This window comes from Cheilinus undulatus, linkage group 7, assembly GCF_018320785.1.
Source record: "Cheilinus undulatus linkage group 7, ASM1832078v1, whole genome shotgun sequence".
Lineage (NCBI taxonomy): Eukaryota > Metazoa > Chordata > Actinopteri > Labriformes > Labridae > Cheilinus > Cheilinus undulatus.
In genome coordinates this window covers 29131865-29150170 of record NC_054871.1, presented here as the reverse complement: position 1 = coordinate 29150170, position 18306 = coordinate 29131865, and the positions used below count along the sequence as shown (strand labels likewise).

Genomic DNA, 18306 nt, shown 5'->3' with positions numbered 1-18306 from the left:
TAACAGTGAGTAACAAATGATGAGAAGGAGGGGAAGGGGACATGCTGACAAAGGGAGCCTGACTGTCTCTCTCAAAACTGATTGACAGGAAAGGCTTTTTTTCCTCATGTTTGTAAAGCAAAAGTTAAGTCTTATCTCAAACAAACATGAGTCACAGGAGGTCATTATTAAAGCAAGGAAACCCATCGGTGTTCATTGAGTCTATCAGTGTAAGTATGATGTTTCAAGTGATCAATTCCAGATCAATTCAAAACTTTAAATGGATACTAGCTTAACTGTCTACACGTGAAAAACACTTAAAAAAAAAAACACTGAAATGGAGAAGCATATATGTGCAGTCATTGTCCTGGTGAGCTGTTTTATCTTTTAGATTGAGCATGATCATAGCAACTTCTAGTATTACGTCAAATAGGTTTTCGAAGTGTGGCTAACGTTCGCAGTGCAAGCACCACCAGCTTTCATACACTGTATAAGTATATGTTTGTATGTACAGTATGTATATGTGTTTGTCAGACCCCCTTCACTGTTTCAAAGTTGTTATGTTGCAGCCTGATGCTATGGTTGGAAAAAAAAAATGTTTTCATTAATCTAGATGAATGATTTCCGTTGAGCCCCTCCGTCACAAAGCAAAGATCGGTGGAGGGCTGCAGTGACGGTTGTCCTTCTGGTTGTCCACACAGGACCTCTAAAGATCAGTCAAAGTGGCCATCTCTTTAGTGCAGCAGAATTTTTTTGGAGCCTTCCTCAGATCTGTGCTTTGCAACAATCCTGTCTCTGAGCTCTGCAGGCAGCTCCTTTGACCTCATGTCTTGGTTTTTGCTCTGATAGGCAGTGTCAGCTGTGAGGCCTTAGATGTGTGCCTTTACAAATCATGTTTAATCAATTTCACTTAAAGCAGGTGGACTCCAATCAAGGTGTAGAAACATCTTAGCACCTCCTGGGGTTACCACAGAGGAGTTTAAAGAGTTTTTTCAAAGGTTCTGAATACCTATGTCAATGTTATATATCTATTTTTTCTTTGATTAATTTGCAAAAAAGTGATAAAATTCTGTTTACGCTTTGGCATCATTGGGTAGTGGAGATTAATGAGAATAAAAATGTGTTTTTTTCAACTGTAGCATAAGGCTGCAACATAAGAAAATTGAAAAAATAAATAAATAAATGGGGGGGGGTGGTGAACACTCCCTGAATGCACTGTATCACAGGTATGCCATCATGACGGAGACTCTGTGACAGACAATTATTGCTGTGGAAATGCTGGATGTTATGCCAAAGACTACTAGATAAAGAAGTGTGAAGTGCTATTAGAAGCTGCTGCTCTGGTGCTGTATCTCATCTCTGCTTTGTGCTGCTTACCTATGACGAACAGAGATTACTCTCTCACATCGCGTAGCATTCTGTTATCTATGTGCCACCCATAACATGCATCTCCACTCCCACCTGCACTGCTGACGCCCTTTAGAACAACTGTAACATTGTTGGCCCACGAGACACTTCCAAGTCAAATTTCAACAAGAAAATGTATAGTAAAGTGTATTTACTTAGCAGTAAAGCACTGTTTTTAATCTGAAAATAATCTCACATGATTAAGGAGAAAAGTTATTATAAGAGGCTTTGCTGGTTATCAATGCAAGTGATCCCAGAATGCTTTGCAAGTAGCTTGTGGCATGAACCATTAAGACCATTTTTTACAGCTTTTCTCCCTCACTGTGTGATATTCATTCGTGAAACATAAATGGTGGTTTACTATTAAGTAAATATACCTTATGTAGTGAAGTTCTTCTTAGTAGAATCCTTAATTAAAAAATAATAATAAAGTTAGCCAACAAGGTTGGTGGAGCTGAGCATTTCTCCACTTCATCTTTGTTACTATTTGAATTTTTTTTCTCCTTTTCGTCATCTTAATAATGCTGAGCAGTGTGGTTGCATTAGTTCAGGCAGAAGAGCATCTAAAGTAAAATAATAAAGCCTTCAACTGATCTTCATATCCGACCATCAGAGGCTCCCCCATCTTTGTACAGAGGGCCTCATGAAGGTCAGAGAGGTTGGAAGGTCCAGACCCCTCCTGTACCTGCTCACCTCTCGTTCTTCTCTCTGGAGACGAGGCGAGACTTTTCCAGGAGATACTTCTCCACCACGGCCCTAAAAAGGCAAGGAAGGGGGTAGGGAGGATAAGAAAAAAGGGGAAGAAGAAAAACAAAGAGAATGAATCACTTAACACGAAAGGTCACTCAGCTCTGTTTCTCTCTGTGTGTGCATGTGTTCAGGTCATATGTGAAAGTGGGCTGGTAGTACAAGGGAGGGGAGGAACAGGAGGGGAAGTGAAGGCAGATGGTCACAATACTCACAGAGTAAACAAAGGATGGATCACAGTACATCAAACACCACATAGTTAAACACATGGAAACACTACATAACTTTAGCATCTTTTAATTCTATTGTTTCGTCTAGTACACTCTGTTAGAGGAGACACAAGCTGCTTCAACAGTTGAGGTATAGTTTCAAACCCCTGCAGTCATGAGACAGGCACTTTTGAATGCAGTGGTATTAACCCATTGCAGCGGGCCAAGGCCTTAAAGTTGTCCCAATCAGCTTTTCTACGCCAGTTATTTTTTTCTAAAGCCAGGCAAAAACAGCCCTGACACCAGTCATCATGATACACTAAGAACAGAGCTCTGCTGAGAAAAACACAGCTGTCAGTCTGCTAAAAGTAGAATCACAACTAAAGACCGATTAACTGACACAGAGTTCACACATCTAAAGAGAAGATCCACTAGTGTGAGTTCATGTTCATTTTTCAATCTGCACACAACAATAATGCAAACTATCTAGCACAGAAAAAGGGTACGATTATGTTCCATGTGACCAAAATCCCTTAACAATACTGTATAACATTGACCTGAACAAGGTGAATATTTTCAAAAGAAAGTTTGAGATGAACATGCTAAAAATAACATCGGATGCTTTTACAGGATAAAACTTGGTAGACATTATAGCAGTTCATACAACGCGATTTAAAGTTGAGTTTTGCAAGTTTTAGATGTCACAACTACAAAGCAATCTTTTCTCAGATAAGCTTAAATAAAGGTAAATAAATCACTACAATATGGAGAATCAGCTGATCTCAAGCTTTGTATTCAAAAAATTTCATCAGTAATTCAGTTTCACATCCATCACTGATGAACAGTGCTGACGCGAGCCTTCAGGCTCTGCTTCATGTACTTGAAATCAGGTCCACATAAATGTTAGACAACCCAATTTGTGGCCTTACATCAACGTCCATGGTCCCGGAAACAGTATGGATCTGTTGAGTCCATATACCCCTAATTAAAGTGATATTGGTCTGTTTTCTCTCATTTTTTCACACTCCTCATAGAGCAGTCAGGTCTGAAAGTGATATTAATTCAAACCCTCAACTTTGTGTGTAGCTCCATCCTTCTGGGATGGACAGGCAAGCTTGGCACACCTACGGAAGGATGCCAAAAAGTGGCAGTATGGGTCAGTTATTTTAGAGCCTTTCCAACTTTTGATAATGAAAATGCAAATAACCACGTACCCTGCCGCACCAAACTGAACCAAGTGCTGTATGGAAACAGCCTATTAAAAGAGGCTGTTTGGCATTTGAATACTGTGTGCCTTGAGATATTGGTTTGATGTTAGGTGTGCCTTGGGCAAAAAAGTTTGAGAACCACTGCAATAAAGTATTTTGATCTTGCCTGAATAACATACTTATAAAACTTCTGATTTCTTAATACTGTGTCAGAGATGTTTTAGATTATTCTTAAAAATGAGATAGTTTTTAGGAAAAATAATAGGATATGTGGATGTCATTGCTTGATAGAGGTTGGACTGGCTTCTCTTCTGTTTATGTGGGGGGAGTCTGCAGAGAACATTCAGCCTACAGGAATGTAGATTGGAGCCTCCATTTCAAAAAAGTATACAGGGAGCTGTAAATCTGTCAACATTCACCACAAATGCAATCAGAAATGCAAATACAATTCATGTTCGTGTCCAGGCATATTTCACCAACACACAACCTCCTTTTAACAACTCCTCGAAAGTGTGCGTTCCTTGTCTTTGTTCTGCTGTCTCAGTCAGATCCCATTGAAGAAGGATTAGTGAGACAGACCCAGAGAGAGAGAGTGAGACAGAGACAGAGAATAAAAATATCCTGTCCGTCAGTTAGTCAGTCCACTCAGAAAACAGAGTGGAGCGGAACAGCAGCCTTTCCTTTGTTAATCGTCTCTATTGACTGTCTGAATGGCTGCCACTGGAGATGGAGAGATAGACAGACAGCCTTTGTTGGGTCTGCACAGCAAAGTCTACTTCTTCAATATTGTGACACTACACAAGCACATAGGGTGATAAAACTGCCCTCTGCTGTAGATTGACCGAAGTGTAAACAGTGTTGACACAACACCCCAATTTTAAACTTTGGTATAAGTGTAACTAAAACAATATGGGTATCTGTTTTTATTTCATGACTACTAAAGAAATAATTTTTTTCTTATTGACCAAAAATTGGAAGCAAACTATTCTTCTTTTGACTTAGATCAGTAGTTTTACTGAAGCCTCTGTTCTTCCTTATAAATTCAATCTCTAAAGTAACAGTAATAATAATAGTGTCTTATTTGAAAAAAGTAATAACATATCTGCCCACCTTAGTAGCAGCATTTCCTTGTCTACATGAGTTTTCTTTCCAGTGCAGAAAGCAGAAGCCTACTAAAATTTACTCTCCTGATTGGATTAGAGACCCTTCTCCGAGTAAGCAATTCAATAAAGCATGATGAGACCTGGTCCCAGTAGGAGTTAATCAGGTTTGGGGGTGCTTACTTACCATGGAGCTGTGCAGTTGTCACCACAGGCATCTACATGTTCAAAATTCATGTTCACACAAGCACTGAATATCTCATTCTGCTTTTAATAGATTATGAGTTTTTTACTGAAAAAAATTCACCTTTAAGGCTACACAACTGTATAAAGCACGCTTTCTTTAAGAAGCATTTCCTCTCTCCTGATGAGGAAATGAGGAAGTGACACAGCTCAGCAGACTTTGATACAGCTCTTTACCAGAGTCTGGCAGCTGAGAAAAAGGAAGAAAGTGCTGCTGGTTGAAAGTTTCAGTAAACACACAAACACACAAGAGGATCCACATGACAAGCCACAGAGGAGTAAAGGGGAAGATAACAGCCAATAAAGAAGTAGCTGAGCAGGATAAAAAACTACATAATGAGGATACAGAACAAAAATTAGTCATCAAATTTGCCCTGTGGATTGGGGGGCCCTGGCAGCCTTGTGGTTATGTAAGTGCATCCCAAATACAGATGCAGCCTACTTTATATGAACGGCCCAGGTTTGAATCTGTCCTGTTGCTTCTTTTTTAGCATGTCATTCCCCACTCTCTCTCTTACTTCCTAATTTCTGACTTTCAACTCTGTCCACTTTCCTGTCTACAAAATAGGTATGAAGCCCTGCATCTGTCTCTTTGCTCCATCCCTGCCAAAAGTTTACTGATTTTGTCAGTTGCCACAGAGATAGTACTCTTTATCAAGTATAGACAATGCTTTGCATTGGTCAATAATTGGAATTGTAAATACCTTAATTAATCAACATAATACTGTTACAAGTACACGTTAATGTGTAAAAGGTAATACTGTGTTACAAATAAACACTATAAGAGAGTGTTGAGTGTTATATGAACTCAGAAAAATTTACTGACAATTGGTTGAGTAATTGGTTCATTTTAAGTGTTAGGGTGATGAAAATAATAAGCTGTGCTTCTCCAGAATAATTTCCTAGAATTAGGTGAACTCAAAGCTGGTATTTCTACCCATTCATACAAAACATAAATATAGTGTGCTATGGGCTGTTTGACATCATCAAAAGTATTCAGAGAAAAAGTAATGGTCATTGTTAAGGAGAAGAAAAATGAGTCTGTGCAAGTGCAGGTAATTAGGCTGTGCAGCCTTGATTATCAAATCAGATGGCCCTCTGGGTGCTGATGTAGTCGATCAATACCTAATGGCAAGCATGCCAGGAGATTTGTGGGCGGCTGAGTGATGAGCTTGCATCAATGCACCATGAGATGAATCCTGATTCTGCCCATCTCATCCTTTTCTTTCGGTGACTGTGACACACCACATGGTAATATAATAATTTTTCCACAGTTTATAAGAAATGAGACCTCAAAATTGTTGTTGGTATGTGTGTAAATGCATGAAGAATCTGAACACAAAAGCAGCAAAATCTAGTCTAAATACAGATGATGTACAGTGCTTAACAGATTTATTAGATCACCACCCAAAGTAAGGTTTATGCCACAGCTGCCCTAAATTAACAGCATTGGTAATTACCAAAATCATTTTTTATGTTTTTGCAATGGTTAATACACCAATATGTACAAGCTCTTTAACCCAAATGATATTTTTAATGCTAAAATATAATTATTATTGCTATCCATGAATTTTCAAATTTACTGATTTACAAAAAAACTGAAAAAAATTGTAAAGCACATTAATATTTCTTGATTAATATGTCAAATTGTAGTTATTTCCTTACATTTCTGAAGAGAAAAATTAGTTTTGGTGGTTGAATGCTATGCTTGATTCATTTCTGACTTCTCAGAGAAGCCAAGTGAGCCGGCTCAAATTTGGGTATAAAAAGGTGAATTCAGTTTGAAATTCCTTATTCCTATTCAAAATGGTAAAACGTGGAGAGCTCACTGAAAATGAAAGAGTCTGCATTAAAGCACTTCATGATGCTGGATGGTCTCTGAGACAAATATGACAGGTGGTCTAATAAATTTGTTAAGCCCTATATCTATGTCCCAAATAAAACATATACATTAGAGGTGCACCGATTGCAATTTTCTGGCCGATCACCGATCTTTAAAAAGCCTGACCTGCCAATCCCGATTTTGGCTGATACTGATTTTTTTTATAACTGACAGCATACACCTTTAATGTTCCGATCTTATTTTATTGAAAATCACTGAACAATACATGTGAAAACAATACAAACATGTTGTTTTAACTGCACATGAGGTAGTTCTCTCAAATATAAATGAAAAGTTTAGAAAATTGCTGTCCAAACTACTAAATTTTATCAGTTCCTTTAGTCTTTCATTTTTCACATTTTAGTAGGTAGAGGCATATGAAACCGATCTCATCCATCAATCTTATTTGCAAGGATCGGCTGATCGCCGATCTCCTAAAATTAATAAAATCGGTGCCGATACCAATTTTGGCTGATCGATCGGTGCACCCCAAATATACATACATATTTATTTTTTTAATTTTGAGTGTATTTTCATGGAAATAAAATTTCTCTGAAGGGGATTATGACATCAACTTGAATTTAAATAGTTGGGACCCACTGAAAAAGAGGCACTCTGTAAATTACTCACCCTCTGACCACTCCACTTTCCAGGTAATTCACCTGGATGAATTTACCAAAGCGGCTTGAGTTGTTGTTGTGGGCTGTCTTGGCATTTCCAAAAGCCTGGAAGAAAGAGAGACAGGCAGAGACACATAGTACATTTAAATGTTTGAAATCAAAAACATGGAGAGTCAAATCATTTACAATCTTCTCAGGATGGTGCATTTTCTTAATAAATTAGGTTATTTTCCTCATCAAAATTAATTGAAAAAAGTTTCAGAGCATTAAAGGCTTGATTGTGATATTTGAATACTAACTGCTAATGACAGAATCGATGTTTTGACGCTCCAATGAGACCACTGTTCAGCTTCACACCTTAGATGGAGGCAGTATTATTTGAAACACAATCTGGGAGTGTACCTTAAAGCCATCTCATCTATCGGCAGGCCCACTAAGTCAACAACAACAAAACACTATGACAACAAAGAAACTAGATAGTGCAAGGGTTTATTCTTGCTTGAAAACAGCATCTGACAGTGTAAAAGAGAAAAGGGAGGGAATGTTAGTGAGTGTGCATACATGCTTGTGTGTTTGTATGTGTTTAAAGTCTTGGGGATGGGGTGAGCATCTGCAGCTCATTGTCCCATCTCAACCTCCACTCACACTCTTTCCATCCATCTCTATCTTTTCTTCCCTGCTTCAAGACCCATTTTCGTTTTTTCACTGTGTTTGTGTGTGTATGTACAAAAGTGAGAGAGAGAGAGAGAGAGAGAGAGAGAGAGAGAGCGTGGGTCAGCGATGATAAATGAGGCTCAGACAGACCGTCTGTATGGCAGAATGAGCATCAGAGCCTCTCTCCAGTTTTCAGGCTAATGCTAACCAGTCCATCAGTCTGAGAGGCCCTGTTTATGGCATCGATACGGTCAAAGAATAGCATTCTCTCTTTTTTTCTCTATGATGCACATGCTCACATGGTTACAGACGCATACACAAATACACACACAGTTCTCAAAAGGCAACCGCAGGGGAAGTTGACTCAGTGCATGCTAAATAGGAGCCACATTGTGTCTTCTCAAGCAGCTGAAGGGTGAATTTGATACAGTGGTGTTAGGGCTGATTAGAGTTAGGGGGCATACATTCACACACACAGGGGTCTGGTTGAGATCCTAAGGATTAACTGATGATCAATTTAAAGTTTCTACTTATCAAGAAGACCTGATTAAGGACAGGAACCAGGGATGCATAATATTTTCAGCATTATTTTGAAATCAGCATATATATTGATTAAAAAGTTGATTATTGGCATTGGTAAATATGAATTTTCTACCAACATTTACAGACAATATATTAGCCATACATCTTAGGTGAATATAAGAAACAGGGATGCACAAAATTCTGGCATATGTATTGGTTGATACAAGTCTAGAACATTGATCATCAGTATCAGCAGATATGAAAATTTCTGCTGATATTTACAACAAATATATCAGCTGTACATGTCGGTGTATACTGCCTGTAAATATCAGCCAAAACTGGGCTCCGTTCCTCATACGTGGTTCAAATAATCAGAGCTAATGTACTTTTAGCCTGATTCAATTAACGTGATGATTGAAGGCTGGCTAAGTCCGTTCCTCCACGGCTGAATCGCACTAAATTAGTGACGTTAATTGGAACCAGACATGAGTGATCAGGAAACTTGCGTGTGCCCGTTCTACATAAAAAAGGAGCAGTGTAGATCACAGAAATCACGACTGTCTGTCATAATTCATGGCGAATAATAAGGAAAGCATGACATTTTTCATACAGAGCAGCAAACAATCATGGAGGAGTTTGAAAATTACAAAAACACTGTAACCATGAAATCCAACACCTTGGCTGCAGCAAAGGCGAGACATGCAGCTTGGCAAAGGATTGTGGACAAGTTAAATGTGCAAGTAAGGAATATGTAGGCCTATAGTTATGCATTGCTGTATAATGCTATAGCCGAGGCTAACAAACCCAAATGTCAAACAAACTTGGGAACAAGTTAAAATAAAACAAAAGAACATTATTCAGTGTGGTAAGGGAATATCATTTGTCCCATGGTGTTGAATTAGAAATGTTCCTTGTATGTGCCACTCGCAAAAAAATGCAATCCTACTAAAAGTTTGAGTGGCAGTAAGTACATGGTTGCGCTGGGTAGTAGTGGCGATGTATGGCCCTATCAGCTGTTGCAAAAAAATAATGCCTTGGGGACTGAAACAGTAATGTCATACAAAAAAATCATCAGAAAATGATAAAGGATCTTGGCGATCTTGTATCAGTCTTTTCCTATGAAATGCGGCACAGATTATTATTGCTCCTATCGACTTGGTCTCTCAGGAAGGGAGCTTCCTCTTTTTTCTCTTTTGGAGGGTGTGTCTTAAGATCCGGCTTCTTGAAATAAACCTGCCCTGGAGGTTTAAGTTTATTGATCTGTTGCTATAGTGATTTAGCTTAACCTGCTTCGAGGCACGAAACAAGCCTGACACGACGTCAGGTTATCCTGAAATTATCCAGCTAACTGAGTTAGCCAGGTATGAGGAACAGGGCCCTGGTCTATATCAGCTGTAAACATCAGCCTATATCAGCTGTAAACATTATTACATATCAGCTGTAAACATCAGCCTGTATCAACTGTAAACATTATTACATATCAGCTGTAAACATCAATCCATATCAGCAGTAAACATTATTACATATCAGCTGTAAACATCAGGCTGTATCAGCAGTAAACTTCAAATATATCAGCTGTAAACATCAGCCTGTATCTGCTGTAAACAATAGTCCATATCAGCAGAAAACATTATAACATATCAGCTGTAAACATCAGTCCATATCAGCAGTAAACATTATTATATATCAGCAGTAAACATCAGCCTGTATCACCTGTAAACATCAGTCCATATCAGCAGTAAACATTATTACATATCAGCTGCAAACATCAGCCTGTATCAGCTAAAACATCAAATATATCAGCTGTAAACATCAGCCTGTATCAGCAGTAAACATCAGCCTGTATCAGCTGTAAACATCAGTCCATTTCAGCAGTAAACATTATTATATATCAGCTGTAAACATCAGCCTGTATCAGCTGTAAACATCAGTCCATATCAGCAGTAAACATTATTACATATCAACCGCAAACATCAGCCTGTATCAGCTAAAACATCAAATATATCAGCTGTAAACATCAGCCTGTATCAGCAGTAAACATCAGCCTGTATCAGCTGTAAACATCAGTCCATATCAGTTGTAAATATTAGCCTATACCAGCAGTAAATATCAGCTGATAACAGCAGATAACATCAGCCTATATCAGCTGTAAACATTAGTCCAAATAAGCTGCAAATATCAACCTATACCATCAGTAATTATCAGCTTACAGCAGCTGTACATATTGGTGTATACAAGCTGTAAATATCAGCCTATATCTGCTGTAAATATCATTCTATATCTGCTATATGGTGGCCTATATCAGCTGTAACTGTCAGCCCATTTCAGCCGTTAATATCAGTCTGTATCAGCTATAGATATCAGCCAATATAAGCTGTAAATATCATCTATATTAGCTGTAAATATCACTCCATAATAGCTTTATAGTGGCTTATATCAGCTATAAATATTAGCCTGTATCAGTCATGAGTATTGGCCTAAATAAGCTGTAAATATTGGCTTATATCAGCTGTAAATATTAGCCTATATTAGCTGTAAATACTGGCTATAAAGTGGCCTATATTAGCTGTAAATATCAGTCTATATCAGCTGTAATTACCAGTCTATATGAGCTGTAAATATCAGTCTATATCAGCTGTAATTACCAGTCTATATGAGCTGTAAGTCTTAGGCAGGACAAACGCCAATAGATACAATAGATACGATATGATATACAGTACAATATGACATTATACAATATATTATATAATAAAATGTGTGCACTACAATAACTTTTTGTCACTACTTTCTCTCATCATCCTTTTGTTATCACTTATCCTACTCTTATCTCTTTCTTTGGCCAATTTACCTATGTCCTTATTGCCCTTGTTTAAATTTTGAAGAAATACATAAAAATCATAAAGTAGTGACAAGGTGAGTCAAACTGACAGTATTTAATTTATCAAGTAAATTGCCTAATTTTTAAATTATTAAAATATCAATATCTGGCTATTTGTATCACAGCTCTATATGGGCCACATTGGCTAAACTTCCCCATTTTAACTCATATTGAAGTGCTTTACACCTTTTTTCATGTTCCAAAAAAATATGACCCATGTGTGATTCTTAAAGATATAGTATGCACTGTTTTAAACATTAATATCCCAGATAATAAATATATCTTAATAACTATTTTGTTGAGTAATGACCTCTGGACTAATGAGTGAAGTCAAATTCCTCTGGGTTTTCAATCCTGTGGTCAGGCTGACACAACAGCACTTCCTTTAGTTTATCTCTGTTTCACTCAGTGCCTCAAACAACTTTCTTTCACATGAACCCCTTCCTGGCCAACTGTTAGCCCTGTCACCACGTGGGGAAAGAGAGATGTTCTTGCCAAATCGAGGATGCTGTATGAAGAGGAACAATGGTAGAGTTTCATCACAAGAGTGGACAAACATACTTTCCCATACCAAAAAAATACCTTTCTGGCCTAAAATACTGCAACAAAATAAGAACTAAATCAACTATAGGCTGCATATCTGAACAGAGATCAGCCACTTAAACAGATGCAGTGGTCAGAGCCAGGAGAGAGGGATGGGGTGGAGGGTCAGCGTGTTGAAGGACAGTGGAGACAAGCCAAAGAAGACTGATACTCAGGTATAATGCCTTACATAGTACAGTGAGTAGAGAAAAGTATGAGCCAAGAGCTGCTGCTTGCTGATGATGACAAAAGAGATGCTTCGTTGTCTCTTATCCATGACCAGAATCCGTCACTGTCAGCCAAACTTGACTTGTTCAGACAAGACTCACACTTAATCACTCACTGGGTTTTTCTCCTCCTTTCATACATGCTTGTGTTTGTAGCAAAAGTATCACACTGCAGAATTCCAATGTTAAATGTGTAAAATTGTACCTTTATTTATTCAGGTGTAGCCTGTGTAACTTCTGTTCCAGGTTTGAAGGTCAGTAAGTGTGTTTGGCGCAGATACTCTAAACAGTCTCACTGCTAATGCTGCCCACGGAGCCCAGTACCATGCTGATCAACCCCACTCTGCAAGCCGAGAGCACAAAACCTTGGGAAATCTCTGCAAAGCCTGGGCCACCACACCATGAAGGGAATGCTAAACATGTCACAGCATCTTTCGTATCCCAGCTTGCCCATGAGCAGACAATCTGATTGGCTGGGAAGGCCCAGCAGGTATGGGGAAGCGGGTAGACACAGTGCCAAGCCACGTTTTTCTAATCTGCATTCATACCAAATAGGGGGTTTCTCTCTAGGAGCTCATGGAGGAAAAACAAAGAAGGGAAAGTGAAAAGAAGAGGCACAGAGAGCAGGGGGGACAGCTACCTTCAGCGTTTCTATATCTGTATGTTGTAAATAAGCTTATCCACAGATCATTTTGTGACATTCAGTGCTGTCTAAACTGATTCCTCTTTGTGGTGGGACAAATTCTGCTCTGTCTGTATATTTCCATTTAAACAGAGCCGGACCAAATCTCAGTCTCACATCCCTATTCAGCCCCATCACATTACCTTGCGTCCTTACAAACCAAAGGGGGAGGAGGGTCTCTAAATCTGTGCATTTTATGAGTTTGTCTCAACAAGCAACTGGAGCAGAGCCAAGTTCACACAAATCATATACATTAAAATCATATGAAATGTTAAGCTGAGTATAAACCTGTGCAAACACATACAAACAAATTAGGGAAAAAGCCTGATGTTGTATACAAGATCAGATGTTCACAAAAAACACTTTCTTTAGCATGATGTCATATTTCAACCTACTAAAAAAAGGTCACATTAGTCACAGTTCTGAGCATTTTTTGCAGAATGAAAAATTCCCTGCAGGGAGCAAAAGTTAGAAAAGGTGGAACTGAAAAACAAAAACCTCACTAAAAACATAACTGGTGCTCGGGTACTTGTTATTACTACAATGCTGGAGCACTGCTGCATCCTTTAAAGTGAAGCTACTCAAAGGAGCTTCAGTTAAACGTTTCCACAGGCGCTGCCAAGGCCCTGACACAGATACCTCATTACAGCGTGGATACTCTCACAAAAGGACTCTAACTGCCACAAAGACAATTCCCACATTCTCAGAAAGCAACGGCATGCACTCACTCAACAAATCATCAAACTTGTCTATGAATGTGTTGTTCCTGCAGAGGCATTTAACACCAACGACTGTGTCAATAATCATGGATTCATAATGGACTAGTAGCTATGCAAGAACCCTTTTATACTAATACTTGTTGACAAAATAGCTGCTGTTTAAAATCTTGTATGCCAAAGATCATTCTGTGAGATCATAATATATCAAGAGTGACTTCATGCATCCACATCTCTGCAGTTTCTTCTCTATGCTTGGCTTTTCCACAAACTGCCGCTATACACCACCAACTACACTTAGTTAAACCCCTCGAGCTTAACTCGGCCAAATTGTTAACAAAGAATTGATTCTTTGAGGCACAATAATGGCGTCAATAGCGCTCAGAGGGGCTGCTGCTTTGATTCAGTGACAGAGAATGTTCCAATGAATGTGGTTAAAGTGAATCACGTCATGAGTTTACTGCATGAAAGTCAAAAATAAATAACATTCCTCAAGCCTGTATTTCTTTTTTTCAACCAAATGACACGGCAGTACTCTCTGGGAGATGACTTGCAGTACACTTAGACAGTGTGGATGTGGTGGATGACGCTTCCCCACTGGGGATGATTTACTTATAAGGATGTAGAGCTCAAACATTCAAGAAGTGAGTCAACGGGTTTAATGACATAAAGTTGCTAAAAAAGAAAAAGATAGATAAGCTCATTCTTGTGTCAAAACCTAGAATTTTCTTTTTGTTATTGAATGCTAAAAAGAAAGGAAACCTCTGAATTCAGAACTGATGGCTAGACAAATATTAAAGATCCCATTATATTGGACGTGGAAAACTCATAACAAGAATTTTCCACTCCTTTATATTCATGTCACTGATAATGCTGAATACAGTTTACTGCAGCCCTGTATGATTTACAAATTAATATAAAGACAACAGCCAATAATGGCAGATAATGAGACTCAATTTGACATGTATGAATATAATTAGGACTGTTATCACATGGCAACCACACAGCAGTAAATTAGCAGTGGAAAACAAACTATCTCATGCTAGATGGAGACATTACTGATGGTAAGCAGTGGTAGCAGTGACAGGGAAGAAAAAAATCTGTAATTGCTTCAGTATACAATGGGTGACAATAATAGATGACTGTAATTATTAGCTACGGCTGGAGAACAAATCAAGGAACTGCCTTGAACTCACTACAAGCTAAATGCTATGCTAGTGTACCCATGTAAAAAGGGGGTTAATCACACTAATGTAAACAGTCATGGAAAACTCTTTACATATGTTGATGTCCTCATAATTTCAACGGAAATGAGACACAAATTAAAAGTGCCACATGGAAAATAATCAGTACCTGGATTTACTTTACAGACTCGAAGGTTAAAATATAGGCTACTTAGGACAATATTTAAACATACTAACAGAAAACAAGAAAGTGGAGTTTTGAAGAAGAGGGAGTCATACTGCACAAGACAAATCATTTATTATCCATGTTGAGCACACAGGATTTTACTGAATGTTCACCAATTTTCCCAAATCTAGCATTGCTCATCACTAAGGCATGAGCAGTCAGAACATCACAGACCACACATAGCCTACATTTCAACATCAAGAGTATACACGTGTGTGGTGTCACAACATACAAAGGCAACAGGAGCTATACAACTGTCCTCCAGTCAAACTCTTTTCTGAGGCATTCAAATCTGAGATGATCAACAAAGTCAACCTCTCTCTAAAACCTACCTCATTTTTTCTTTTTTGGCCTTTTAGGAATTTCTGCAAAAACTGGATCACACCATTGTATAAGCTGCAGCCCGTTTTTGTGCCCCTCCCTGAGGGTAAGAGGTTTAAATGGTCTTGCAGCATTATGGCTTCTAGCACACTCATCAAAGTCCACAATTTCTGTGTAGCTGTATAGCTCTACCATACCAGTATGCCCATTCGCCAAAATGTAACATTATCTTTTAAGTAGGGATTCTCACGGTTAAACAGTGAAATGTTTTATCAAATTAGCCAGCACAAGATTTATGAGTTGGTTAAACTAATTACCTATTATTCTTATATAAACACGGGCTTGAAATCCCGGTCAAATGCCTTTTAAACTGTAATGAACCTCCCGACACTAGAGGCCACTGTAGCTTCAGTGAATGGTTGCTGCCTCCCTGTGAGAGCTTTCCCCTGGCACCTTACGTTACAAAAATATGAGAAGCTAAGCAGCTATTGTGTAGTCTGCATTGGCGTTTAGCCAAATGGGGAAATAGACGCCTGGGAACATCCTTTGTTCTATTTAATTTCAAAGTCTTTCTGTAAAAGTAAAGACATTGGCATCTCTCGTAGGTGACCAACTCAAAGAATTGCAAAAAAAAAAAACATTTAAAAATAAAAAAAATAACATTTAATGTGATTATCAGTCTGGTTTTCAGAAAAAAAACACAATACAACTACTGATTTCTTAAAATACTCATGATCATGCCATTTTGAAAAAGTTGGTTTGAAAACTATTTACAAAACATAACACAGTGTGCAGGCAAGTTAAAAATGGAGTGCCTCAGGACTATGTTTTTGGGCTGCTGTCATTTACACTTTATATTAACAGTACTGGTTGTAATGTTCCCAATGCAAATAGTCATTAATATTCTGATGACATTGTCATTTTTCAGTTCTACTCCTACATAGCATCAGGCTCTCTGTAGCTTACAAGAAGTCTTTGATATTGCAAAATTGGTCTTAAATCCCAACAGAATCAAACTTGTTTTTAAACGCAAAGAAAGAGTTGCTGAACCGTCCTCCTGGGGCTGACAGCTTCAATTCAATTGGTCAATTAATTGATCAAAAAGCTTTTGTTCGACTAAGACACCCTGGTCGGTTAACCCCCCCCCCCCCCAGAAGCTGGTCAGGGGGCAGACATGTAGTGTGCAGCTGACTGATAGAGAGAGACGTGCTGCTGCAGACAGGAGCAATGCAGCTCTAGGAATTACAGGGAGAGAAGCACACAAAGCTACATGGAGTGGGATATTTTCTGATATTTTACAGCAATAACGCTCAGAAACAACACATCATCAACTCATCACAAAGTTGCAGGCTGTTTGTATTGAAGTGGCGCTGTTGAGTGTCTCTGCTCTGCCCTCCCTCACTGCATCAAATCCCGCGGTCAGCTTAATTCACCTGTCGGCAAAAAGGCTGCGTAGTATCATCTCCACTGCCACTGAATGATTTCTGTGATGTTTTATATGTGTTCATCTTCTCAATGCCTTAAATGCCTTAAATCTTTGGATACTGTACCATGGGGCACTGAGGTTCATTACTAATCTGGTTGGCCTTCATTGACCACAGGTAAACAAAATCATTAGCATATCCTTATTTATAGGGCTACGCTTACTCTACTTCCTTCATACCTGTGTGTTGGGAGCAACAGTCTTCACACTGTAAATCAGTCAAAAAATTTACTTTTGCAATCTGTGCCCAGACTCTGTCTTTAAATGGGTAACAGGAGCTTCAGGTATGTTGTTCCTTCAGCCTGGAATCTGCTACAAGAAAATCTATGTCTGAACGAGCTTGTAACTTAAAATTAGGGCTGTTAATGTAAACGCGTTAATGCTCATGATTAATCTTGAAACCTTAACGTGTTAAAAAATAATAACGCATTTTAATCATATGACTAAGTTTGGCCACAACTTTCTCCCGTAGTCCTCCAGCAGGGACGTTTACGTGCCTGGGGGTGAAGAGGTGAAAGGCGGGTTAGACACAGCTAGCAGTGATAAGTGAGGAGACAGACCCAGGTCTGTGTAATGGCAATTTTCTTTTACAACTCCGGCGAATAAAAGTTGAGATAAAAGCAAAGCTGCTTGTGTACATACTGTAGTGATGAACTGTCTTTACACCTAAGCACAACGAGTCTGAAGTACCACCTTTGGGTGAAGCGCATCTTTGCTAATGTTAGCAAAGACGCTAACAACAACACAGGATCAAGCTATGGTAGTCAAGCTACACTGGCGGAGTCCAGCAGACCTGGATTTGTCCACAAAACGACGATGTCTAAACTAACTAATGCGATCACTAAAGGCTCGCCAAGACTGCAGACCATCAACATCGTTGACAACAAGGGGCTTCAAGATCGCCTTAGATGACCCCTACCACAGAACTCCAACAAGCAGAACTATAATCACAAGAATCCGTGAACTGTTCTGCAGCGAAAAGGCAGTGAAAGCGGAGCAGCTGGTCCGAGCTACATTTATTATACTGACGGGAGACCACTAGATATCAGTCTGCAACCCTCAGGGTAACAGCACACCTGATCATTCACTTTATCGCAGAAGTTATTTTGTACCTGATGTGTTTGTCTGCTGGGCTCGTCTGCAGATTAAAAATTTGATTGCTCAGTGAATTAAGACTTTCTGATTTACAAACATTACAACTAAGCTGAGATGTTGAAGTTTAAAATCTATAGTTTGTCAAAATTTTTTTATTCAAACACTATACTTTTACTTATTTTATACAGGTGTATCGGCTGCATTTGTTTACAGGTCGCAGGCAACTTTTAGCTGAAGGAATAGGTATTGAAAGTGTGTCTAACATAGTGGAATTTAAGCAGATAGCTGTATCAGCAGTGTGCATCGTTTAGATTGGAAATGCATCAAAACATCAGTTGAAA

At 38.7% G+C, this 18306-nt stretch overlaps 1 protein-coding gene across 11 annotated transcripts in view; it reads right to left on the bottom strand.

Moving 5' to 3' along the window:
- Window positions 1-18306, bottom strand: part of LOC121512103 (unconventional myosin-IXb) — a 121567-nt gene that overhangs the window by 47186 nt on the left and 56075 nt on the right. For all 11 annotated transcript variants that reach the window (XM_041791130.1, XM_041791129.1, XM_041791131.1 and 8 more), the window contains exons 5-6: window positions 7406-7500; window positions 2080-2142 (exon numbers count right to left, since the gene is read on the bottom strand). In XM_041791130.1, coding sequence (XP_041647064.1) covers window positions 2080-2142; window positions 7406-7500 — 158 coding nt within the window. The remainder of the gene's footprint in view (window positions 1-2079; window positions 2143-7405; window positions 7501-18306) is intronic.